The 22898-nt window shown below is 43.0% G+C and overlaps 1 protein-coding gene across 1 annotated transcript; it reads right to left on the bottom strand.

Moving 5' to 3' along the window:
* Positions 1-920: 920 nt before the first annotated feature.
* On the bottom strand, positions 921-19584 carry EIF4EBP2 (eukaryotic translation initiation factor 4E binding protein 2). Its single transcript, XM_003312603.6, has 3 exons — positions 19091-19584; positions 4747-4932; positions 921-3119 (listed from the first exon to the last, which is right to left on the bottom strand). Exons 1-3 carry the CDS (start codon positions 19233-19235, stop codon positions 3088-3090), a joined length of 363 nt encoding a protein of 120 aa, XP_003312651.1. The 5' UTR covers positions 19236-19584; the 3' UTR covers positions 921-3087.
* Between the last annotated feature and the right edge of the window lie 3314 nt (positions 19585-22898).

Genomic DNA, 22898 nt, shown 5'->3' with positions numbered 1-22898 from the left:
AATGCTGTACCTATTTAAACAGAATATGAGAACTGCTGAACTCAATAAACCACACTATAAAGACAGAACCATGACAATGCATGTCTGCTGTTGGAATTTGAAGGGAAGTCACTTCTCATTAAGATCGATTGTCCCCCCAAGTATAGAAGCATGGGTTCCTCATAAAAAGAAAACTACAAATGGTCAATAAGATGTTAAGAGCTGTCTCAAAGTGGTAACTTAAGAGTGCTCCTTCTCTCTAAAAAACCCCGGACACATTATTCATTAAGGGTTTCATCTGTGAGGTTCCCTCCAAACATGCAGAGGTAAACCACTCAATGGACTCTGGCTTGTTCTAAAAATAATTCCATGAGGCATGACACAAAGGTATCATCTATTGAAAGTTTATCTCATGCCTTGTGAAATTATTTTTTAAATGCCAATTTATCTCCATAAGATAAAAGAAAGACTGTCTAGTAGTGGTGGCCTCCGGGAAAGAACTGCACCAAGCTGTAAGGAAGTCCTTGCAGAGAAGGGTAAGGGATTGAACAGCTGCTGCATTATACAGCTGACACTCCCAAGAAATACTAAAAACATGCCTTCTGATTAGGGGGTCACATGCAGAAGCTCCCCAAGACAGCAAGAAAAAGGAAAATGGCATCTTGATACTACTAAAGCTCATGCTTTAAATCCATTCCTCATCGTTCAGTGAGGAAGCCAAGTTTTCACACATAGCAATAAAGATCAAGAAGAGTTCACTCTTCTGCTCACTGACAGACTGACTAGCTGCTAGTTGGGTCAAATTCCACAGGATGCCAAGGCCAGTGTATGAAGAATGAAAAGCTTCATTCCCAAAGAATCAGGCTCCCCAGGGTACAAAGAGGTCCTGAGCATGCTTCTTATGTAAATTACAGCACAACTTAGGTTTTTCCAAGAATATGTAAAATGAGACTTGGAGTTTAATTAAAAACAGAACAGGGATACATTAAACAAACAAACAAAAATTACTTTTCTGATTATCAATTTTTTTTGAGACTCAAAGCATCCCCAAAACATTGGAGATCCAGCTTATTCCTGAGACATCAACCGTCACAAAAGGTTTTCACTCTGAACTATTCACATTTTTGTGGCAGAAAACAGAACAAAGTTCTGCAGACATCCTTCCTCTCTTTCTAAAATATATTCACAAACAGGGTCTTTTCATAGTTCAAAAGAAAAACAAACAGGTTTCTTTCTTGGCCAAATGGCCTGTTACTCTCACCCTGGGATCTGATTTCTTAATAAAAAAGTTCAGGGCACCAAATCCAACCAGAAATTCCCAGGACACCAGTGGCTACTTAACTATGAGGGGATGGATGCTTTTGTCTTTCTATGAGGGGAATCATTCTCCCGGGATTATTATGCTGCTCAACAGCCCCAGGACAGGTAGGTGGGAAGGAGGGTGAATACAAAAGCGAAAGGGTCACAGAAAAGAATGAGGCTTTCTTGAACAACCCATAGCAAGGCAGAATGGTCCAGTTTTACAAACCACCCACTACAAACTCCAAACATGCACACCCAAAACTAGAGGGGAAAGGAAAGAGCTCCTGGGGGACTAGGGGAGACAAAAGATGGTGACATAGAACAGCAGACTCGCCTATGAACGTTTCTCAACTTCCTAACACTGGAAGATGTTTAATTAAAAAGTTGCTGTTCAAAATTGTACTGAAAACATATCTAAAAATAGGTCTGTAGTCATCTTAAAAATAAAAGGTCACTTCTCAGATAAGAGGAGTGACAGATATTCTCAGATACCAACACTTCAGGTATCTTTGATGTAAATTTGAAAAATGGCCTGGTAGAGAAAAAGGAAGGAAAGGAAGGAGAGAGGAAGAAAGTAAGGGAGGTAGGGAGAGAAATTCAGAGTACAACAGGAAAGGCAAGAAAACTGGGAGGAACACATTTTTTAAGCCCATGCTTATCTATCCCAGCAGCCAAACAAAGCAGATCCACAAAGGAAAAAAATGCAGTTCTTTTCTAAGAACATTCTGAAAATCAACTTCAAACTCAAAACATAAGAAACTGCAATCTAAGAACAACTACCACAATGCTCACTGGACTTAAAAATGACGACTGAGACCGGGTACTCAAATGGGTCAACGTTCTTCAGCGGTCATTCTTAGGCATTATCTGACAGAATACTATGATCAGGCCTTACCCACCAAGTGGAAGCTAAAGTGCCTCTATTACTTGGTATGGACCTGCTCTAGGAGCAGACAAAATCACTTTGCTTTCTTGAAGTACAAGAGGACTCTGCCAGCAACGAGATGCAAGCAGGGAGGAGTGGCAGAAGAAGAGCAAAACTGGTTACCAAGGGCTCTCTTCTGATGTACAGAGTTAAAAATATCTGCACAAATGCACTAAGTAAAAGAATGGGAAGATGAACTATAATACCAAAGACAGAAGACATTCCTCCCAGAGGAAAGAAAGGAAGTGGACCTCAAAACAGTGTCACAGGGTAATGCTACCAGAGTTGCACAAGCTGTGCTCTGCCCCGAGGGACGAATACCTCAAGGTAAAAGGGAAAGCAGCTCTCTTTTTATCATTTCCCCCTGCTGGTTTTAAAGACCCCAAGCCCAGACTCTTGCAACACTGAACCATAGGTGGGATACAGGGAGGAGAGACAGAGGGTAAGGAATATGAATGGTGTTAGGCCCACCAAGCTCTGTATCCCTTCCCCAGACTTCCCAGCCAGGCAGTTGTTGGTAGGTTGATGTTTGATTTGGGACAAAATTACAGGGTATGAGGGTGGCTCTCAATAAAAAAACAACTAGGAAAGTCAGAGCTGAACTGTTTTCCTCTAAGGGCTGCTTAGCTCTACAGAAATACAGCAAGGGCCTTCAATCTAACCTGTTTAACTGGGAAGGGGAACAGGAGACAGGGAGAAGAAATGGTCAGATGAAGCTCATCTTCCCATCATTTGGCACCCAGAGGAAGATGGGGAGGTGGAGACTGTAATGGGGACTGCTGGTATTGCCTCTTCTGTCTTTTCACTGTTGATCCTATTGGCCAAATCAGGTGCACACAAGTATCAGTGTTGCTGCTTTTCTTCTAATCCTTGCAGGAGAGTCAGATGTCCATCTCGAACTGAGCATCATCCCCTAGTTAGGACAAATAAAATGAAGAGTTTAGCACGTACACAAAAAAACATAACAGTTTTAACTGTCATTCCCTCTAAATGAGAGACAAAAAGTAATTCAAATTGTCCCACTCTCTGCTGCCTTAAAACAATTACTCTGCTTTGCTTTGGCTGGTCTTAATCTGAAAAATAAGAATGGCAGTCCCATCACCCATGGGGAGAAGTTTTGGGGAAAAGGACACAAGTGAAAACATCCCCATTGTCCCTTTGTCTTCAGGATGACTAAACAGCAGCTCTTGGGGAGCTCTTTGCCATCTCTCAGGGGAGCACATTCTTCTGGAGGCTTTGGACTTTGGCCCTGCTCCAAACTAACACTTTGTCCATTAAAAAACTCATCTGAAATATGACAAAGCGGAATGCTGGCCCACATCTAGGGGTCACCAAGTGCAGTCCCTGAGGAGTATTTCAGGAGCTGGCCACTCCTACCGCACCATTCTGCTTCTACAGTGATAAAGAATAAAAGAATGTGTTGGAGGAGGGGTAATTTAGGTAAACCTTAAAGGCAGTTCTGGAAAATAGAAGAAATAAACCATACCGCTTTTCCTCACACCATATAAAAGAAACTCATATAAGAAACAAGGTCAGCCAGGCGCAGTGGCTCACACCTGTAATCTCAGCACTTTGGGAGGCTGAGGCGGGCGGATCACGAGGTCAGGAGATCGAGACCATCCTGGCTAACATGGTGAAACCCCGTCTCTACTAAAAAATACAAAAAATTAGCTGGGCGTGGTGGCAGGTGCCTGTAGCCCCAGCTACTTGGGAGGCTGAGGCAGGAGAATGGCGTGAACCCGGGAACCAGAGCTTGCAGTGAGCCGAGATCATGCCACTGCACTCCAGCCTGGGCAACAGAGCAAGACTCCGTCTCAAAAAACAAAACAAAACAAAAGAAACAAGGTCTATTTGCCTGAGGGTGATGGAAATGGGGGCTATGAAATTGTTTTGTTTTCTGTGTGTGTTATCCTTAGTCCAATGAAGCCTAGGCCAGGAAGTCCTTAAGGCATGGTTCAAAGAGTCATTTTTGGGGTTTATCATCCTGATTCTGGATTCTTTTCTCCCACCAACTACATCAGATTTATGATTTAGAATTCAGGGTTTTCAGAGTATTTCAAGAAACCTTTGGGGGAGGAGGGAAACCTTAGAGACATATAACTGAACATTAGTTATTAACTGAAGAATTGGCCAGGCACAGTGGCTCACACCTGTAATCCTAGCACTTTGGGAGGCTGAGGCAGGTGGATCACCTGAGGTCAGGAGTTCAAGAACAGCCTAAGCAACATGGCAAAACCCCATCTCTACTAAAAAATACAAAAATTTGCCAGGCGTGGTGGCAGGCGCCTGTAATCCCCGCTACTCGGGAGGCTGAGGCAGGAGAAACGCTTGAACCCAGGAGGCGGAGGTTGCAGTGTGCTGAGATTGTGCCACTGCACTCCAGCCTCAGTGACAGAATGAGACTGTGTCTCAAAAAAACCAAAAAACAAAAAACAAAAACAAAACAAAACTGAAGAATCAGTAGCTTCTCAACCTACAGCAAACAGACATTCAAATTCCAAGAGCCACGCTCTAGGTCTCCAACGTCGCCATTCTCTTACCAACTGCATGTTTCCTGTCGTGATTGTTCAAGTTGTTCAAATTGTTTACTTCTACTTTGGAGTCTTCAATTAAGGTGCCAGGGCTAGTGACTCCTGGGATATTGGGCAGATGGCAGGGTGGGGTCTGAGCCATGGGAGAATTGCGACGATCCAACAGAAACTTTCTGTCATAAATGATTCGAGTTCCTGGAAAACAGGGTTAAAAAGAGTTTGAAACAATTTAAGGAGTTATCAACATATAATACCACCCAGGAATTTAATTTAAATCCCATGTAATCCTAACTTTTAAGGATTTTACAATTCAAGTTGAAAGCATAATCTCTAACCTCTCTGCCTGTAAACAGGCTCTTCTGCCATCTGGAATGCCCTTTCTCTTCGCCAGGGACACTCCTGTTGATCCTTCAAGACTCAGCTCCAACCATCACTTCCTTTATGAAGCACCCCCACCCCTCACTTTTTTAAAAGGTTCTTCCTCTCCATCTTACACACATCATGCATTACAGGACTCCTGTTTATCCATCTGTCTCTCTTTATAGACTTTGAGTTTCTTATGTCAGGGCTATGTCTTATTTATATGTGACCTAGGCCCTAACATTAACATCTTTAAGAAAAAAAAAAGTTTTAAATGAAAGAATAAACAAGTATGAGAAAAAATAAACAGCCCCTTTTAAAGGCTTTCCAAAGAAGGACTGAGACTAAGATTCTTCTCACAGCTATAGTCAAAGCTGAAACTGGCAGCCCCTCTCTATTCTACAAAACAATCTGCTTACCAGTTAAGTGCTACCTGAATGTTTTAAAAACAATAGTTTTGAAGAGTACACTTTAACTGATAAACAGTTATGGAAACGTGCTGCTTACAAATGGTCAACAGGTACATTAAAAGGTGCTCGACATCACTAATCATCAAGGAAATGCAAATCAAAACGACAATGAGATATCACTTCACATCTCTTAGGATGGCTATTATCAAAAAGACAAGAGAGCCTGGGCATGGTGGCTCATGCCTGTAATTCCAACACTTTGGGAGTCCAAGGCAGGAGGACTGCTTGAGCCCAGGAGTCTGAGTCTAGTCTGGGCCACATAGTGAGACCCTGTCTCTAAAAAAATTATTTTAAAAAGAGCCAAGTGAGGTGCTGTTGGTCTGAAGTCCCTACTACTCGGGGGTTGAGCCAGGAGAATAGCTTGAGTCCAGGAGTTCAAGGCTACAGTGAGCTATGATTGCACCACTGCACTCCAGCCTGGGCAACAGAGCAAGATCCTGCCTCAAAATGTAAATCAAATATAATTTTAGGACAAGGAAAGTAGAAACTTACCTTCAACCTGCTTTGAAAAACAAAAACTAGAGTAGCACTCAAAAAGGCATCTAGAAATTATGAGGAACGAGGCATTCTGGGTAGCACAAAACTTAGTTCAACTTTCAAAGGGTAAACAATTTCAATTATCTTGAAAGAAAATACTTCTAATACAGATTTAAATCCCTTTATGGCTTTCAACAGAAAATGATTCAACCCTCTTGATGAATCACAGTATTATGAAAATTGTTTATTATACTATGTTGTGACCTAAGAAGTCTCTAAGCCCTATCAAGTTGGTGCTCTGTACAGCTGAACATCACTATACAGAGTTCGGATGGTCAAGGTTGTGCTGGTGCACCCCTCCCCCACAATGCCCTTGTCCCCTTAGACTAAGAGCTACCTTTTTTCCAGGCTACTACTATGACTCAGTCAGCTTAGGCTGCCATAACAAAATACCACAGACTGCACAACTTAAACAACAGAAATTGTCTCATAGTTCTGGAGGCTAGAAGTCCAACACTAAGATGCCAGCATGGATGGTTTCTGGTGAGGGCTCTCTTCCTGGCTTGTAGGTAGCTGCCTTCTCTTTGTGTCCCTTACATGGGGGGGTAAGGGGGCCTCAACTCTGTGGTGTTCCATCTTACAAGGGCACAAATCCCATCATGAGGGTCCCACCTTTATGACCTCAACTCAGCCTAATTAACTCCCAAAGGCACCACCTCCTAATACTATCATGTTGGGAATTAAGGTTTCAACATAAAATTTTGGGGAGACACAATTCAATCTGTATAGCACACCCTTAACACCCTTTCTAACTTGGTGTTTCTAGTCTGGTGGGTTTGGAAATCAGCAACTTGCTTATTAGCATGCTATGTAAAATGAGGGCAAATAGGCTGAAAGGGGGTCTGATGGCCTTCCAATGAACAAAGGGAAGGAGGTTTAACAATGGACTTTGCCTATCTGTTTGAGTTACCCCACTTTTGTTCATGACGAGATTTCAGAAGGGTGAGGTTTCACTGTCAGATGAGTCAACTTGCAAACTGGAACAAGATTATTCTTACTTCTGTAGTACATCAAGCTTGGAAATTGTGGAGATGAGGTGGTGAAAAAAGCACAGCACAGAAGCAAGCTTTCTAAATTATGTATCAGCAACAACGCATACATTAAAGAATTGCAATTAAACCAACTAGGATATAGGTAGTGGAGATTCTGCCTAAATGTGTGAGGTATAAGAGAAACTCTGAAGAACCTCTATGACCTTAAAGAGCTGATAAGATACGGTATTTTACAAGTTTATTGAAATAGCATTCATTTACAATTGATCCACTTACAGTGTATAATTCAATAGTTTTAGTTGATTCGCAGGACTGTACAATCATCACCATAATCAATTTTAGAACCCTTTCATTACCCCCATAACCTCCCCCAACCCCTTAGATGCCACCTGATCTCCCCACACCCTCTGACCCTAGGCAACTACTAATCTACTTTCTGTCTCTATATGGTTTTACCTACTCTGGCCATTTCATATAAATGGAATCATACAATATATGGTCTTTTGTGACTGCTTCTTTCACTTTCATAATGTCTTCAAAGTTCGTTTATGTTGTAGCATTTATCAGTACTTCATTTCTTTTTCATTACCAAATATTTCATTGTATGTATATATCGCACCTTATCAATTTATCAGTTGATGGACTGGTAAGTCGATAAAAACAACAGTCCATCAACTGATAAATGGGTTGTTTCCACTTTTTGTCTATTATGAATAACATTCACGTACAAGTTTTCATGTGAACACATTTCCATTCTTTTGGGTATATACCAAACTAAAAAAGTGGAATTAGCCAGGCATGGCTCACACCTGTAATCCCAGCACTTTGGGAGGCCAACGTGTGTGGATTACTTGACCTCACGAGTTCAAGACCAGCCTGGGCAACACGGCAAAATCCCGTCTCTTAAAAAAAAAATACAAAAATTAGCCAGGCGTGGTGTTGCATGCCTGTAGTCCCAGCTGCTGGGGAGGCTGAGGTGGGAGGATCACTTAAGCCTAGGAGATGGAGGTTACAGTGAGCCATGATTGCACCACTGCACTCAGCTTAGATGACAGAGTGAGACCCTGTCTCAAAAAAAAAAAAAAATTAAAAAATTAAGGTAGAACTACTGGGTCATATGGTAACTCTACCTTTAACCCTTTGAAAAATTGCCTGTTTTTTTTTTTTTTGAGACAGAGTCTCGCTATGTCACCAGGCTGGAGTACAGCTCCATGATCTTGGCTCACTGCAACCTCCGCCTCCTGGGTTCAAGCGATTCTCCTGCCTCAGCCTCCCAAGTACCTGGGACTACAGGCGCATGCTACCACGCCCGGCTAATTTTTGTATTTCTAGTAGAGACAGGGTTTCACCATGTCGGCTAGGATGGTCTCGATCCCTTGACCTCGTGATCTGCCCAGCTCGGCCTCCCAAAGTGTTAGGATTACAGGCGTGAGCCACCGCGCCCGACCAGAACTGCCTGTTTTTCAAAGTGGTTGTACTATTTTACATTCCCATCAGCAGTGTGTAAGAGTTCTAATTTTTATATATTGTAGCCAACATTAGCAGATATGAAGTGGTTTCTCACTGTGGTTTGATCTTAATTTGCATTTCCCTGATGGCTAATTATGTTGAACATGCTGTTTTCATGTACTTAACAGGCCATTCCACCACATATCTTCTTTTGAAGAAACTGTCTATTCAGAACCTTTACCCATTTTTCAATGATTTGTCTTTATTACTAAATTATGATAGTTCTTTATTCTGGATATAAATCTCTTATGTGACTGCAAATATTGTCTCCTATTCTGTGGGTTATCTTTTCATTTTCTTCATGATCTTCGAAGCACAAAAGTTCTTAATTTTCATGATGTCCAATGTATCTGTTTTTTTTTTTTTTTCTTTTGTTTGTGCTTTTGGAGTCATATCTCAGGCCACTGCCTAATCCAAGGTCATAAAGATTTGCCTCTGTCTTCTTCTAAAGGTTGTACATTAATAGCTTTTGCTCTGACATTTAGGTCTTTGAGCCATCTGGTCCACCTTCAGTTTTTCTGTGTGCATATCCAGTTGTATCAGCACTATCTGTTGAAAACTGTTCTTTTTCCACAGAATTGTCTTGGCACCCTTGTTGAAGATCAATGGGCCATTATTGTGAGGGTTTATTTCTGGACTCTCAATTTTATTCCATTGATCTATATGTATATCCATATGCTAGTACCCCACTGTCTTGACTTGTAATAAGTTTTGAAACCACAAAGTGTAAGTCCTCCAACTTAGTTTTTCTTTTTCAAGATTGTTCTGGATATTTTAGGTCCCTTAAAGTTCCATATGAATTTTGTCAGCTTGTCAAAGAAGCCAGCTGAGATTATGATAGGGACTGTGCTGAATGTGAAGGTCAATTTGTGGAGTACTACCATCTTAACAATATTAAGTCTTCTGATCCATGACCACCAAATGTCTTTCCACTTATTTGGGTCTTCTTTAATTTCTTTCAACAATGTTTTGTAGTTTCCAGAGTAAAAGTTTTATGCTTTGTGACTAAAGTTATTCCTATCAAATTGTTTTCATGCTATTGTAAATGGGATTGCTTTCTTTTTCTTTTCTTTTCTCTTTTTTTTTTTTTCGAGAGAGGGTCTTGCTCTGTTGTCCAAGCTAGAGGGCAGAAGTGCAATCTTGGCTCACTGCAACCTACACCTCCTGGGCTCAAGCGGTCCTCCTGCCTCAGCCTCCCTAGCAGTTGGGACTACAGGCACATGTCACCCAGAAAAAAATAATTTTTGTATTTTTTGTAGAGACGGGGTTTCACCATGTTGCCCAGGCTGGTCTTGAACTCCTGGGCTCAAGCCATCTGCCCACCTCAGCCTTCCAAAATGATGGGATAACAAGCGTGACCAGTTTTCTTTGTTTTTGCTTTTGAGACGGATTTTCCCTCTGCTGCCCAGGCGGGAGTGCAGGGCGTGATCTCAGCTCACTGCAACCTCCACCCTCTGGGTTCAAGTGATTCTTCTGCCTCAGCCTCCCAAGTAGCTGGGATTACAGGTATGCGCTACCATGCCCAGCTAATTTTTGTATTTTTAGTAGAGATGGGGTTTCACCATGTTGGCCAGGCTGGTCTCGAACTCCTGACCTCAAGTGATCTGCAAGCCTTGGCCTCCCAAAGTGCTAGGATTACAGGCGTGAGCCACTGTGCTGGGCCAAAAACAGGTTTTTCTATATGGCTCTTTTATCTTGCAACCTTGGCAAACTCACCTATTATTTCTAATAGTTTTTTAATGCATTCCTAAGATATGTTTGATTTTGAATGCCAACACAGTAAATAATTCAGACAACAAGACACACTGAAGAACTAGCGTCTTAATGCTATAATGTTCTCAAATATAGCCAGGAAAAATATGACTATGAAAGTATAGTATTTATAAGTTTTTGAATTTTAGTAATCTCTGCAAGCTAAAAAAAATTTAATTGTAGTGGGTATAAAGCAAAAATACAGAATCAGCTTGTTAATCACTAATGATTTTAGGGTGTAATTCAAAAGAAACTGACCTTTTAAAAAACCAAAATTATTCAAAGAAAAAAATTAAGATTCAACCATGGATAAAATGGCAGGAAAAAACCCTTTATTTCCTTTATTGAATATTATGTTTACTATAAACTTACATCAATTCCAAGAGAATCTATTAAAAAATCTAAAATATTTAAGGTGTCTTATACATATGCATGCACAGATGTACATTTTCTGAAGCAAGGACTTCCTAGCAATTCACATTTCACCCAGACTCCCTCCAACGCTATGTCAGCTCAATTTAATGTCAACCAATGCAGCCATAAGTAACTAGAAACAAGTTAACCTTAAGCTACTGAAGAAGGAAAACAGACTACACAAGAAATCCATAGCTCATATAACACAGTATTAAAATGGGGCATGATTGTGATCAATTGATGGAGTGTTACAAAAATTAAAAAACAATTTTCCATTCCTTCTCTATGAAAATAATCATGCTCCTTAGTCTTATATTGGAAAGTTATGAAAAAAAATCACAATATTGTATATGCTGTTTGATTTTCAACGTTTATAATCAAACTATAGTAAAAGCATAGAAGAATTAACAGTTAAGGAACAGTAGGTAAATGTTACAAACTCTGATTTCTTTTTTTTTTTTTTTGAGAGTCAGGGTCTTGCTCTATCACCCAGGCTTGAGTGCAGTGGCATGATCACGGCTTACTGCAACCTTGACCTCCTGGGCTCAGGTGATCCTCCCATCTTAGCCTCCCAAGTAGCTGGGACTACAGTCCAACTAATTTTATATTTTGTAGAGATGGGGTCTCATTACGTTGCCCTGACTGGTCTCAAACTCCTGAGCTCAAGCAATTCTCCTGCCTTGGCCTCACAAAGTATTGGGATTATAGGTGTACGCCACCAAGCCTGCCCACAAACCCTGATATTATAAACATAATGAGGTTACATACCAGCAAAGTAAAGGCAGGAGGACAGGTGAATGGTGTACTTTTATACAGTGGAGAGCTAAAGTTGACAGGTTGAGACACATATTATTTAGAGCTTTAAAGATAACTACTAGAGAAGCCAAAAATGATAATACAATTTACAGAAATTAGTAAATGGAGAGAGGATGAGAAACAAGAGACAGAAAGTAATAAAAGTATCTTAGATTCCTCATCTTTCATAATGGGGAGTTAACAGTATTGTCTAATGTTAAAGAAATCACAGTATACATATATTATTTACAGCAACAATGGTAGCCAGCAAAAGCACTGTAAACAGAAACTGCTGAAAATGGCTGTCTACTGGCATTTTACGCTCTTTTACATTGTTGAAGTTTCATTTTTCTGCTTTGTTTCAAAATGTACATATTTTTCTTAGTCTTCATGTTTGGATTTCAGAATAGGAAGCTTTAGATCTAGGTTAACATTAGCTATTTATAAATTTTTCATCCCTTAGTGACCAGATATTAGGATAAATCTAATACTTTCATCCAGGACTTTCTAGATTTAACATTACTAGGGAAATATGAGAGTAAAACTGAGTCCCTTTGACAGAGAGGGGGGAAAAACCCTATCTACCTTTGAATCTAAAAACCAGTGATTCTCAAACTGCAGAAAACAACAAGAAGGTCAATGAATAAAGCCCAAAGTTACGCTTGCCAAGATGGCTAGTATAGAAACAAGGTCATTCAAGCATAACGGCCTCTTTCAATACCAAGTACCTTAGTTTAAATGATAAATAATCCATGCATTAAGCTATATAGTTAAGAAATTATATAAGCTGAAATAAAACCACACAGAGAAAGTCCACTATAACATGGTTAACTTACAGGGTAGTTGTTAACTATATTTTTACAGGGAGTCCCCCCACCCACCCCCCGGCCGCCATCATAAAATTCTGTTTAACTAAGTCTGCTTCCAGAATTAGAATTAACCATTTACTCACGCAAATAGACAGCCTGGAGAACGAAACATTAAGTAATTTGCCCACAAGCCCTCCAAAAAGGCTGAGATGGACCCACACCCTCATAAAATAGAGTTCCAAGCAGGAAAGGAGAACATGAAGTCAAACAGGGCTTTCCTCCTGGGACTTTCTCCGTTGGAGGGGAAAATCTCAGAAGCCACCAGCAGACTTCCTTTACATCTCATTTGTCCAGAACTGGTTCAGATGCCCACCAGACCAAACACTGGGGAAACTATGACTGACTTAAGAGCTGTCACAGTCTACATCCTGGGGTTTAGCACCTTGCCATTTAAAAAATGAGGGAATCTGGCAGCAAGCAAGAAGAGGGAATAGCTATTGAGCAGGAAACCAACAATGTCAGCCACATCTGCATTCAATATTTACCAAAATTTAGTAAAGATTACATACATATTAGTTTAACCAAAAAGGGTAAAAAAAAGTTAAATTAAGAGGATAGGAGACAGAAGTATATACATTGATTGGGAGAAGGGTGTATATAACAACTAAATCCTCATCTTCCATAGCAGAAAATGAATTAATATCCCAAACTAAGAAATAGGCTGGGCATAGGGGCTCACACACCTATAATCACAGCACTTTGGGAGGCTGAGGCAAGAGGGTCATCTGAGCCCAGGAGTTTAAGACCAGCTTGGGAAACATGGTGAGAAATCATCTCTACAAAAATTTTAAAAATTAGCCGTGCTTGGTGGCACTCCTATGATCCCAGGAGGCTGAGCCCAGGAGGTCAAGGCTGCAGTGCACGTTAGCTAAATGAGTTTAAAAAGAGTCTCTGAGAGTGGAAATGGAGATGAAGGAATGGGGCATCGGAATGTTGCTTTTTGTTGTGTGGCCAGTAAGACTATATGACTTTTAAAACTTTGTTGCTTTCATAGGTATTAAAAAAATGTAGTAATAATAAAAAAAAGCAAAATGGCAAGAAAAAAAGCATGAACACTGATGAATGTTCATTTACGAAAGGACAATTACTACGTGGTTCCATTTAACTGAGATTCCTAGAGTAGTCAAATTCATGAAGACACAAAGTAGGATGATTAGTTGCCGGAGGCTGCGGTGGTACTGCTTAATGGGAAGTTATTGTTTAATTGGTATGAGGTTTCAGTTTAGGAAGATGAAAAAAGTTCTGAAGATGGATGGTGGTGATGGTTGCAAAACAAGGTGAATATATTTAATCCCACTGAGCTGTACAATTAAAAATGACTAAAATGGAAATTTTTGTTATGTATGTTTAAAACATCAAGAGATAGTGTATTAAAAAACCATTATAAGGAACTAAGAAAAAAGATGCTTACAAAATATCTTATAAATACATACATACAAACCAACACTGCTAGGGCAGCAGGGACCACGAGGAGGAAGGTATCCTTCAAGCCTAGACATTGAATTAAAAAAAGAAACAAAGCATTTGGCATGTAACTTCAATTTCTACTAGGAATTCTTGACAATTCTCCAGCTATGTCTCACGTAAGGGCCCACCAAAAGATGAGAAACAGATACAAGACGAACAAGCAGCAAGTGCTTCTAATGCACTCAGAAAAGAAGTCTAAGCCTGTCTTTCTCTCTCCCACCCCCATAAGGGAAAATAAGAAAGGAAAAAACAGAAAGGACTTAACAAAGAAAGTGTTTTCTCTGCTTTTTATTCTTTCAACTTAGGAAGGTAGAACAAGGTCTATGTTTTATTGACTGAGTTATAGAACATTTATGAATGAACTTCAGTTTTAAACATCTGTTCTTCATGGAGACTCTGGATGAAGAGACAGACTCCTGAAAAGCTCTATGGCAAATAACCCAGAGGAAACTAAAAGCTGCCTAACTCGGTATTCTTCGGGGAGACAGGTGGTGGCCAAACCACATTCAGTGTGCACAACCATCAAATCTCTGAAGTGCTAATAAACCAACAAAGACAATTTTTATCTTAACAAAAGAAACAGGGCTGGGCATGGTGGTTCAATCCCAGCACTTTGGGAGGCCGAGGTGGGCGGATCACTTGAGGTCAGGAGTTCGAGACCAGCCTGGCCAACATGGTAAAACCCCATCTCTACTAAAAATACAAAAATCAGCCACGCGTGGTGGTGGGCGCCCGTAATCCCAGCTACTCAGGAGGCTGAGGCAGGAGAATCACTTGAACCCAGGAGGCGGAGGTTGCGGTGAGCCAAGATGGCGCCATTGCACTCCAGCCTGGGCAACAAGAGTGAAACTCTGTCTCAAAGAAAGAAAGAAAAAAAAAAGCAGCTCCCTTCACCCCCAATACTCTTTATTTTGGTATAGTTCACTTTCACTCCCAGTGGATTATTTTCCCTTCTTCCTGCTTTCTCCTTTTTTCCAAACCCATCCAATGACCTTTATGAAATTCTGTCCCAATGAACCAATCATATCAACTATCCAAGAGGCAGAAGAGCTACAACCCAGACAAAATTTCAGACCATCACAGTTAGTTCCCCTCTGCTGCCCTTGTTATGGTAACAGCATACTTTTCCATGGCTGATGAGAACTCTGTGCAGGAAAAGAAAGGCAAAGAGAAAGGGTAAAAGAGGTGTCTCTGCTTCTGCTCATTCCCCAGAGCAAAACAACTCTTCTAAAAGGGGGCAGTTCAGCACCTAGAAAGGAAATAAGGTAGCAGAAAGAATCATATTAGCTAGCATTCCAGAGGTAGAAAAGTCTCTTTAAATGTTTGCAAACTTCCTTTCCTAGTAAGATAAGCATCTCAAAACAGTAGAGGAAAAAACTGGAATAGTGATCAGGATACTAAATTTGAGGGACTCACGGACAATAATTAGCTGTTTAATACTAACAAGTTACTTAACCTCTCTGGGTCCCAATTTCTCTCAATAATAAAATGAAAGCATTAGGTTTCTTCTAGGTCACTAGTGTTATTAAAAGTGGAGCCAACTATAGTAACTTTACCTTCCTTTGAGGGCAGAGGTAGCTTCTCAATGGAAGAACCAAATATCATCCCCACTCCTCCACAGGCAGATAGAAAAAAAAAATAAAATCCAAGAGCTTTTTTTTTGGCCTGGAATTTGCCCAACAAAAAGTTTCCTCTTCCTTCATAAGGAGAAAGGGTACTCTTCCAGCAATATGAGAAATCCAAGAGGTTACAGCAAGTGTGTTTTCACCCACTTCTCACTTCCCAAACCACAGAAAGGCAATTTTGAGAAAGCTCAAGGGTAAGCTGTATCTCCTGTGATCCCCAATGAATAAAGAACTCTTCAAGGGGGAGAAACTCTAAGTTTGCTATGCTGTGAATGTCCCTGCTCAGTCTGATCATTTAGGGCATTCGGTCCATCAACTGTTGTTATGCTGGAATGCTCTGACATGTATGTGACCCTCCAGAAGATTTCTAGAAGTTTGAGGCAGGAAATGTTAATCCCCTCCCTTACCACTAAATAGAGATTTCCAATACAAGCCTATCACTCATTTTTCTAAATGTTTTCAAGTCTGAAATATATGTTAGCACTTGACTCTACTCTTTCAGAACTAAAAATCTTATCTGTCTGCCCCTACCCCCAAATCAAGAATTTAAACCTGTTCAGACCAAGGACTGTATTTCCTACTTTTGTCTGTTGTCCCCTTTTGTGCGAACCACTCCCCTGGGCACACAAAATTTACTAACGATACCTAACCATATTAATCCAGGCGTCTGGAGGTGGCCAGATAACAAACTATTGCACCCTGGTTGAGGGAAATAAAATTACATGATGAGAGGAAGATGAATGTAGCATTAGAGATACACAAACCATCAGAGGGGGAAGTTAAATCAGTAAGTAAAGAACACCTAAACAGTATTCATTGCTGTAATAGTGATTAAATCCAACTGCAACGGCACCATGTCCTTATAAAGATATTGAATAAGCCCTCATGTTAAAAATCCACAGATTACAGCCAGGCGCAGTGGCTCACGCCTGTACTCCCAGCACTTTGGGAGGCCGAGGCGGGTAGATCACGAGGTCAGAAGATTAAGACCATCCTGGCTAACATGGTGAAACCCTATCTCTACTAAAAATACAAAAAATTAGCTGGGCGTGGTGGTGGACGCCTGTAGCCCCAGCTACTCGGGAGGCTGAGGCAGGAGAATGGCGTAAACCCAGGAGGCAGAGCTTGCAGTGAGCCGAGATCGCGCCACTGCACTCCAGCCTAGGCTACAGAGTGAAACTCCGTCTCCAAAAATAAATAAATAAATAAACAAATAAATCCAAAGATTATGATGGGCTCTCCCAATAAATACAAGCTCAACAGTAAAGAAGAGCCAAGATCACAAGTATTTAAATCCAAAACAAGAAACTGTGTGTAGAAACAATGTCGGGGGAAGTTAAGTGATATTTGAGAAAACAGTGATTGAGTGTTGTTAGGAGGAGGGGTAATGAATCAGTATTTCTGGCAGAATCTTTGCAAGCACTTTAAGAACTAATCCAGGCTATGAGACAGGCTTCTATCTTTGAAGCAACGCTTAAAGACTATGCCCTTATTTTTAAAAGTATGGTAGCTTGACTATTTGACATAAGCCAAAAACGTGTCTAGGTGGCTCTTCCCTCAGGGGATTAATATATAGCTGAAAGTTTAGTTCCCTTTCCAAATACACTATAGCTGAGTGCAGTTGTTACTATGACGTGTTCTGAACTTCTGGAAGCACAGGCATTTACTGAGCAATACCACAAAGAATTCTGGAAGAAGTTATAAATCCCTTTCCATCACCTCGGAAAACAGCATCTATTTCTTAAAAGCTATCAGTTCAAGTTCAAGACAACTCTTATATGGAGCAGATTCTGGTCTGCCAAAATTTTTCAGGATTAAAAAGCAAGATCTTGGCAGGGTGCAGTGGCTCACCCCTGTAATCCCAGCACTTTGGGAGGCTGACGGGGCGAATAACTTGAGCCCAGGACGAGCCTGGGCAACATGGAGAAACCCAGACTCTACCAAAAATACAAAAAAATTAGCCAGGCGTGGCGGCACGTGCCTGTGGTCCCAGCTACTCAGGAGGCTGAGGTGGGAGGATCGCTTGAGCCCAGGAAGTAGAGAATGCAGTGAGCCGAGGTCGTGCCACTGTACTCCAGCCTGGGCGACAGAGTGAGACCCTGGACCATGCTCAAACACGAGTTGGTCTTGAACTGATCATATCGGGGGGAGATTTCTTCCATGAGTTAAGCCACCTAAGAACTCCACTATTCTGCAAAGTTAACATTTCCTTAAACCCAGCTCTCCATATATATTAATGAACTTCTGCCTGGGTCATTTAAAAAGCCTTTCAAGGCAGCCCGCCCCGCCCCCAGAGCTGCCTGGCTGAATTTCTCTGTAAAGCTCCCTCCTAGATTTTATCCCTTGGTGTTGGCAAGAAGGTCTCCTTACTCCACAGGCCTTGCTATTGTGCAACTGATTTAAGGATGGTCCAGGCCTAACTGCACCGGATTGGTTGTAGTACAGCTCCTGAGCCCTGCCCACAGGAACAAGGCTAGCAATCCTCTAGACCGCAGGAGCTGCGAAGTCCCCACCCTCTAGCAAGAGGCCACCCCAGCACCAAAAGAAGACAAAGTTCTGAAGTTAAAAAGGAGGCCCCGTTCCCTTCAATAAGGCTCCTCAAAATCGCTTTCCAGGCTCCTCCCTCTGGAGGACAGCCCAGTTAGGGCACAGACAACCTTTGAGCTCTCTTCCCGTGACCAAGCTTCACCTCTACCCCAGTATTACTTATTTGTAAACAGTTCCTGGTCATGCTTTGAAAAGCAATGCCAGGGAACCACCCTCTCTCTGGATTGCCTCTCTCTAGCCCCTTCCACAGGATCAAGCAACCACCCCACCCAACTGGGGTGTCCTTGACAAAGGTCCTTCAATCCATTTCCAAAGGCGTCACTGCCGAAAGACACCCTACCTTAAGGCTGTCAGCGCCCTACCACCCCCACCTACTTTCCCTTGGCTATTACTTGAGCTTTATTTTATCACGCTCTCCTCCCCGCCTGGGGACTCCCCTCACCCGTGGGGCCTCGTCCAGCAAAGTAAACAATGCTGTCAAAGCGGGATAACGCTGGGCGAGGCTTCCAGACTCCGCATTCCAGCCTCCTCCCGGTGTTCTAAAAGCAGCAAAAACAAGCCATCGCAGGATGCCAGGGCCGAATTCCTCTCCCAAAGTTCTTTTTTAAAAAGCCCCGGAGCCAGCTCCAAAATCAAGCATTAATTTGCACAATCTACAACAGACAGGCAATGCAGACTGTAATGCAAGGCCAAGTGGAGCCAAATCCGCCCGGGAAGGAGGCAGAGAGGAGAGAGAAAACTGGGTCGAATGCGTAAGCCTGCCACGAAGCGGAAACAAGAGCTCTTTTTCGCGACAGGACAGCCACATTCCCGAGTGGGGCGCGCGCCGACTCGAGCTGCGGGCAAGAGCGAACACGAAGTAAAGGGTCCCGAACGCTCGGGCGGGCCCAAGGGCAGCGTCCCCGGGGCTTCGGTGGAGCTGGGGGCGGGGGCGAAGCGGCCGGGCGCCGAGGCGCCGAGGAGTTAGAGGACCGCGGCGGGACACCGGGCGCGGCGGACGGCTGGCCGGCGCTCACCTCCCGGTGTGGTGGAGAAGAGCGTCCCCCCGGGCGTGGTGCAATAGTCATGAGGTAGCTGCGCGGCGTCGCTGATGGCCACGGTGCGGGTGGGGATGGCGCGGCTCTGGCTGGGCTGGTGGCCGCTGCCGGCTGACGAGGACATGGCTGTGGGCGCGGGCTCTCGGCTTTGTCCGGCGGGCAGGCGGCGGCTGCGGGGCCGGGGCTGCTTCGGCTCCTCAGGCGGACGGAAAAGCGCGCTCTGCGCGCTCCTCGCTCGCTTCCTCCCGTTCCCTCGTCTCGCTCCGCTCCCGCCGCCGCCCTCTCAGCCGCCGCCGCCGCCGCCGCTCGATCCTCCGGCCTCAGCCAGCAGCCTCAGGAGCAACAGCAGCGGCAGCAGCGGCGACGACGACGACCGGAAGCGTGCGAAGGCGGGAGCCAGAGGGAGTTGGGGAAGCTGGTCGGCCGGAGGTGACGTCGCCGCGGGGCGGGGCGAGGCAGTGAGGGGCGTGGCTGAAGTTGTTGAAGGGGGCGGGGACGAGGGGCAGGGCTGAAGATGAGAGTGCCTTAACCCCAGCGAGCGGGAGAGGAGCCAGAGGGAGCGCGAGCTAAGTGAAGGCGGACAAGGAAAACTTTCTTATTGTTTGTCATTGTCGGTTAACACCACTTTACTTGAGCAGACTTGAGTTTCTCATGCATTCCTATGCATTAAAAATGTAATTTTACTTTTAATTGTTCATTATTAATTCAGGCACTACATGCACGATGTACTGTATTTAAAAAATCAAACAGAGCAGAAAGGTTTATGGTGCCACTTTCTCCCAGTTTCCGAACTCTGCTCAACCGCTGTACCAGTTAATTGTGTATCCTTCCAAAGACCATCACTATATACACACATAAAGCAAGATCTAAACATTAGGAAAAGGAAGAAACCAAGAGCCACCCATGGCAACAAGAATGAGTATTATTGTATTAGAGTTAAAATGAGGCACAGGAGAGGGCTTAGACCATGAGGTACCTGAAAAATCTAGATCTGGAACTCTATTCTTTCCTCGAGGGGTTCTCAAACTTTGTGTCTCAGTACCTCTACATTCTTGAAAATTATTGAGGATTTCCAAGAGCTTTTGTTTGTGTGGATTATATGTATTGATAATTATTGTATTAGAAATTAAAACTGAGCCGCTGCTGATCACTAGTGGGATTGTACCTGTGAATAGCCACTGCATTCCAGCCTGGGCAACAGAGTGAGGCCCTGTCTCTAAAAAACAACAACAACAACAACAAAAAAAAAAAAAACAAATTAAAACTGAGAATGTTTTAAATGTTTATTAATTCATAAAATAATAACCTATTACATGTTGACATTATATTTTTTAATTATCTAAAACAAATAGAACAGTGGCATTATTTTATATTTTTGCAAACGCTTTAATATCTGGCTTAATAGAAAACAGCTGTATTCTCATATCTGTTTCTGTGTTCAAGCTGTTGTAATGTGTTGATTCAACTATATGAAGAAAACCCAGCCTCACACAGGTATGTAGTTAGAAAAGAAGGTTGTCTCAGATCCCCGAAGGGCTCTCCAGATCACACTTTGAGAACCGCTGCACTAGGGCAGCACTACTTCTGCCCACAACATGCCCAAGGTGGGACTGGGAAGACACTCATGGGTAAGGCCAACATAGCTACCATCATTCCCATTTTGCAAATGAGAGAAATAAGGGTAAGAGAGGTTGAGGGGAAAACAGCTATTGCTTCACTGCTCAGAGGGTCAAACAGGTGCTTGGCAAGAACATAGACAAAAGAACTTACACAGCCCAGGGCAGGCCAGGGCATTACATGGTACTGATTTTGTGGTGAGTGCCCCAGGAATCCAGAAAAAAAAGTCCCCTGCCTGTCCTGCCATCTGGAAGCTGCCAGAGTTGCAGAGGGCTGAGTTTAACCTTGAAAGACTCTGAGACTTTGGACATGCCAACAGAGACACTTCTAGCGGAAGGAAAGGGGAAGATACTAGTTTACATTTGTGTAGAGCTTACAGTGTGTGGTTGATAAAGTGCATCAGTCCAGTAGGGGCACAGTAACTCACACCTATAATCTCAGCAATTTGGGAAGCTCAGGTAAGAGGATGGCATGAAGCCAGGAGTTCAAGACCAGCCTGGATAAAAAAGCAAGACCCTCCTCTCACATTTCTACAAAAATATAAATAAATAAATAATTATCCAGACATGGTGGTGTGCACCTATAGTCCCAACCTACTCAGGAGGCTAAGGCAGGAGGATCTCTTTAGCCCAGGAGTTCAAGGCTATAGTGAGCTACGATTGTGCCACTGCACTCCAGCCTAAAAAGACCCTGTCTCTAAAAAAGTTAGTTAATTAATTAAAAAATAAGGTGCATCACTCTTTGAACTGTCTTTATTTACAAATTTTGGGGGTGTTCTGGGGACAGTGAGGAGGGTCCCTTCTGGCCAGAGCAAGGGTAAAGATGGCACAAAAAAGTTAAGCTGGGCGCAGTGGCACATGCCTGTAATCCCAGCACTTTGGGGGGCCGAGGTAGGCAGATCACCTGAGGTCAGGAGTTCGAGACCAGCCTGGCCAACATGGTGAAACCCCATCTCTACAAAAATACAAAAAAAAAAAAAAAGTTAGCCGGACGCGGTCGCGCATGCCTGTAGTCCCAGCTACTTGGGAGACTGAGGCTGGAGAATCGCTTGAACCCTTGAGACAGAGGTTGCAGTGAGCCGAGATCATGCCACTGCACTGCAGCCTGGGCAACAGAGCAAGACTCCATCTCAAAAAAAGAAAAAAAGACACAGAGGATAGGACTAAAGATGGGATGAAATGAAATAAAGGAACCAAAGTACAATTTGAAAGTTTTGGGGACAGGTGCTTTTTATTTATTTTGCCAGGCAGCCTGGGGGAAGTGAACAGAGCACAGGTTTCGGAACATACAGACTGGGTTTGAGTCCCAGCTCTGCCGTTTACAAGCTGTGTGACCCCAGACAAGTTACCTATGCTCTCTGAGCCTCATCTGTAATGTGGCAATAACCATGTTACCTCATCTGGTAGCCCTGTGAGTTAGCATATAAAGTGCTTAGCAAATAATTGCCTCTTGACAAAGTCATACTGAAATTAATTGAGGTTTTATTTATTTATTATTATTATTATTATTTTTTGAGATGGAGTCTCGCTCTGCCGCCCAGGCTAGAGTGCAGTGGCGCGGTCTCGACTCACTGCCAGCTCCACCTCCCGGGTTCACACTATTCTCCTGCCTCAGCCTCCCGAGTAGCTGGGACTACAGGCACCCGCCACCATGCCTGGCTAATTTTTTTGTATTTTTAGTAAAGACGGGATTTCACCATGTTAGCCAGGATGGTCTCAATCTCCTGACCTCATGATCCACCCACCTCGGCCTCCCAAAGTGCTGGGATTAAAGGCGTGAGCCACCGCGCCTAGCCAGTTTTATTTTTTATTATTACTATGTTTTGAGTCAGAGTCTTGCTCTGTTGCCCAGGCTGGAGTGCAATGGCGTGATCTTTGGCTCACTACAACCTCCGCCTCCTGGGTTCAAAGCAATTATCCTGCCTCAGCCTCTCGAGTAACTGGGATTACAGGTGCCTGCCACCACGCCTGGCTAATTTTTGTATTTTTAGTAGAGACAGGATTTCACCATATTGGACAGGCTATTCTCTTGGCCAGGCTGGTCTCAAACTCCTGACCTCATGATCCGCCCACCTTGGCCTCCCAAAGTGCTGAGATTACAGGTGTGAGCCATGGCCGAGGTTTTTTATTTATTTATTCATTCATTCATTCATTCATTCATTCTGAGACAG

This window comes from Pan troglodytes, chromosome 8, assembly GCF_028858775.2.
Source record: "Pan troglodytes isolate AG18354 chromosome 8, NHGRI_mPanTro3-v2.0_pri, whole genome shotgun sequence".
Classification (NCBI taxonomy): domain Eukaryota; kingdom Metazoa; phylum Chordata; class Mammalia; order Primates; family Hominidae; genus Pan; species Pan troglodytes.
This window is presented reverse-complemented; position numbering and strand designations above follow the sequence as displayed.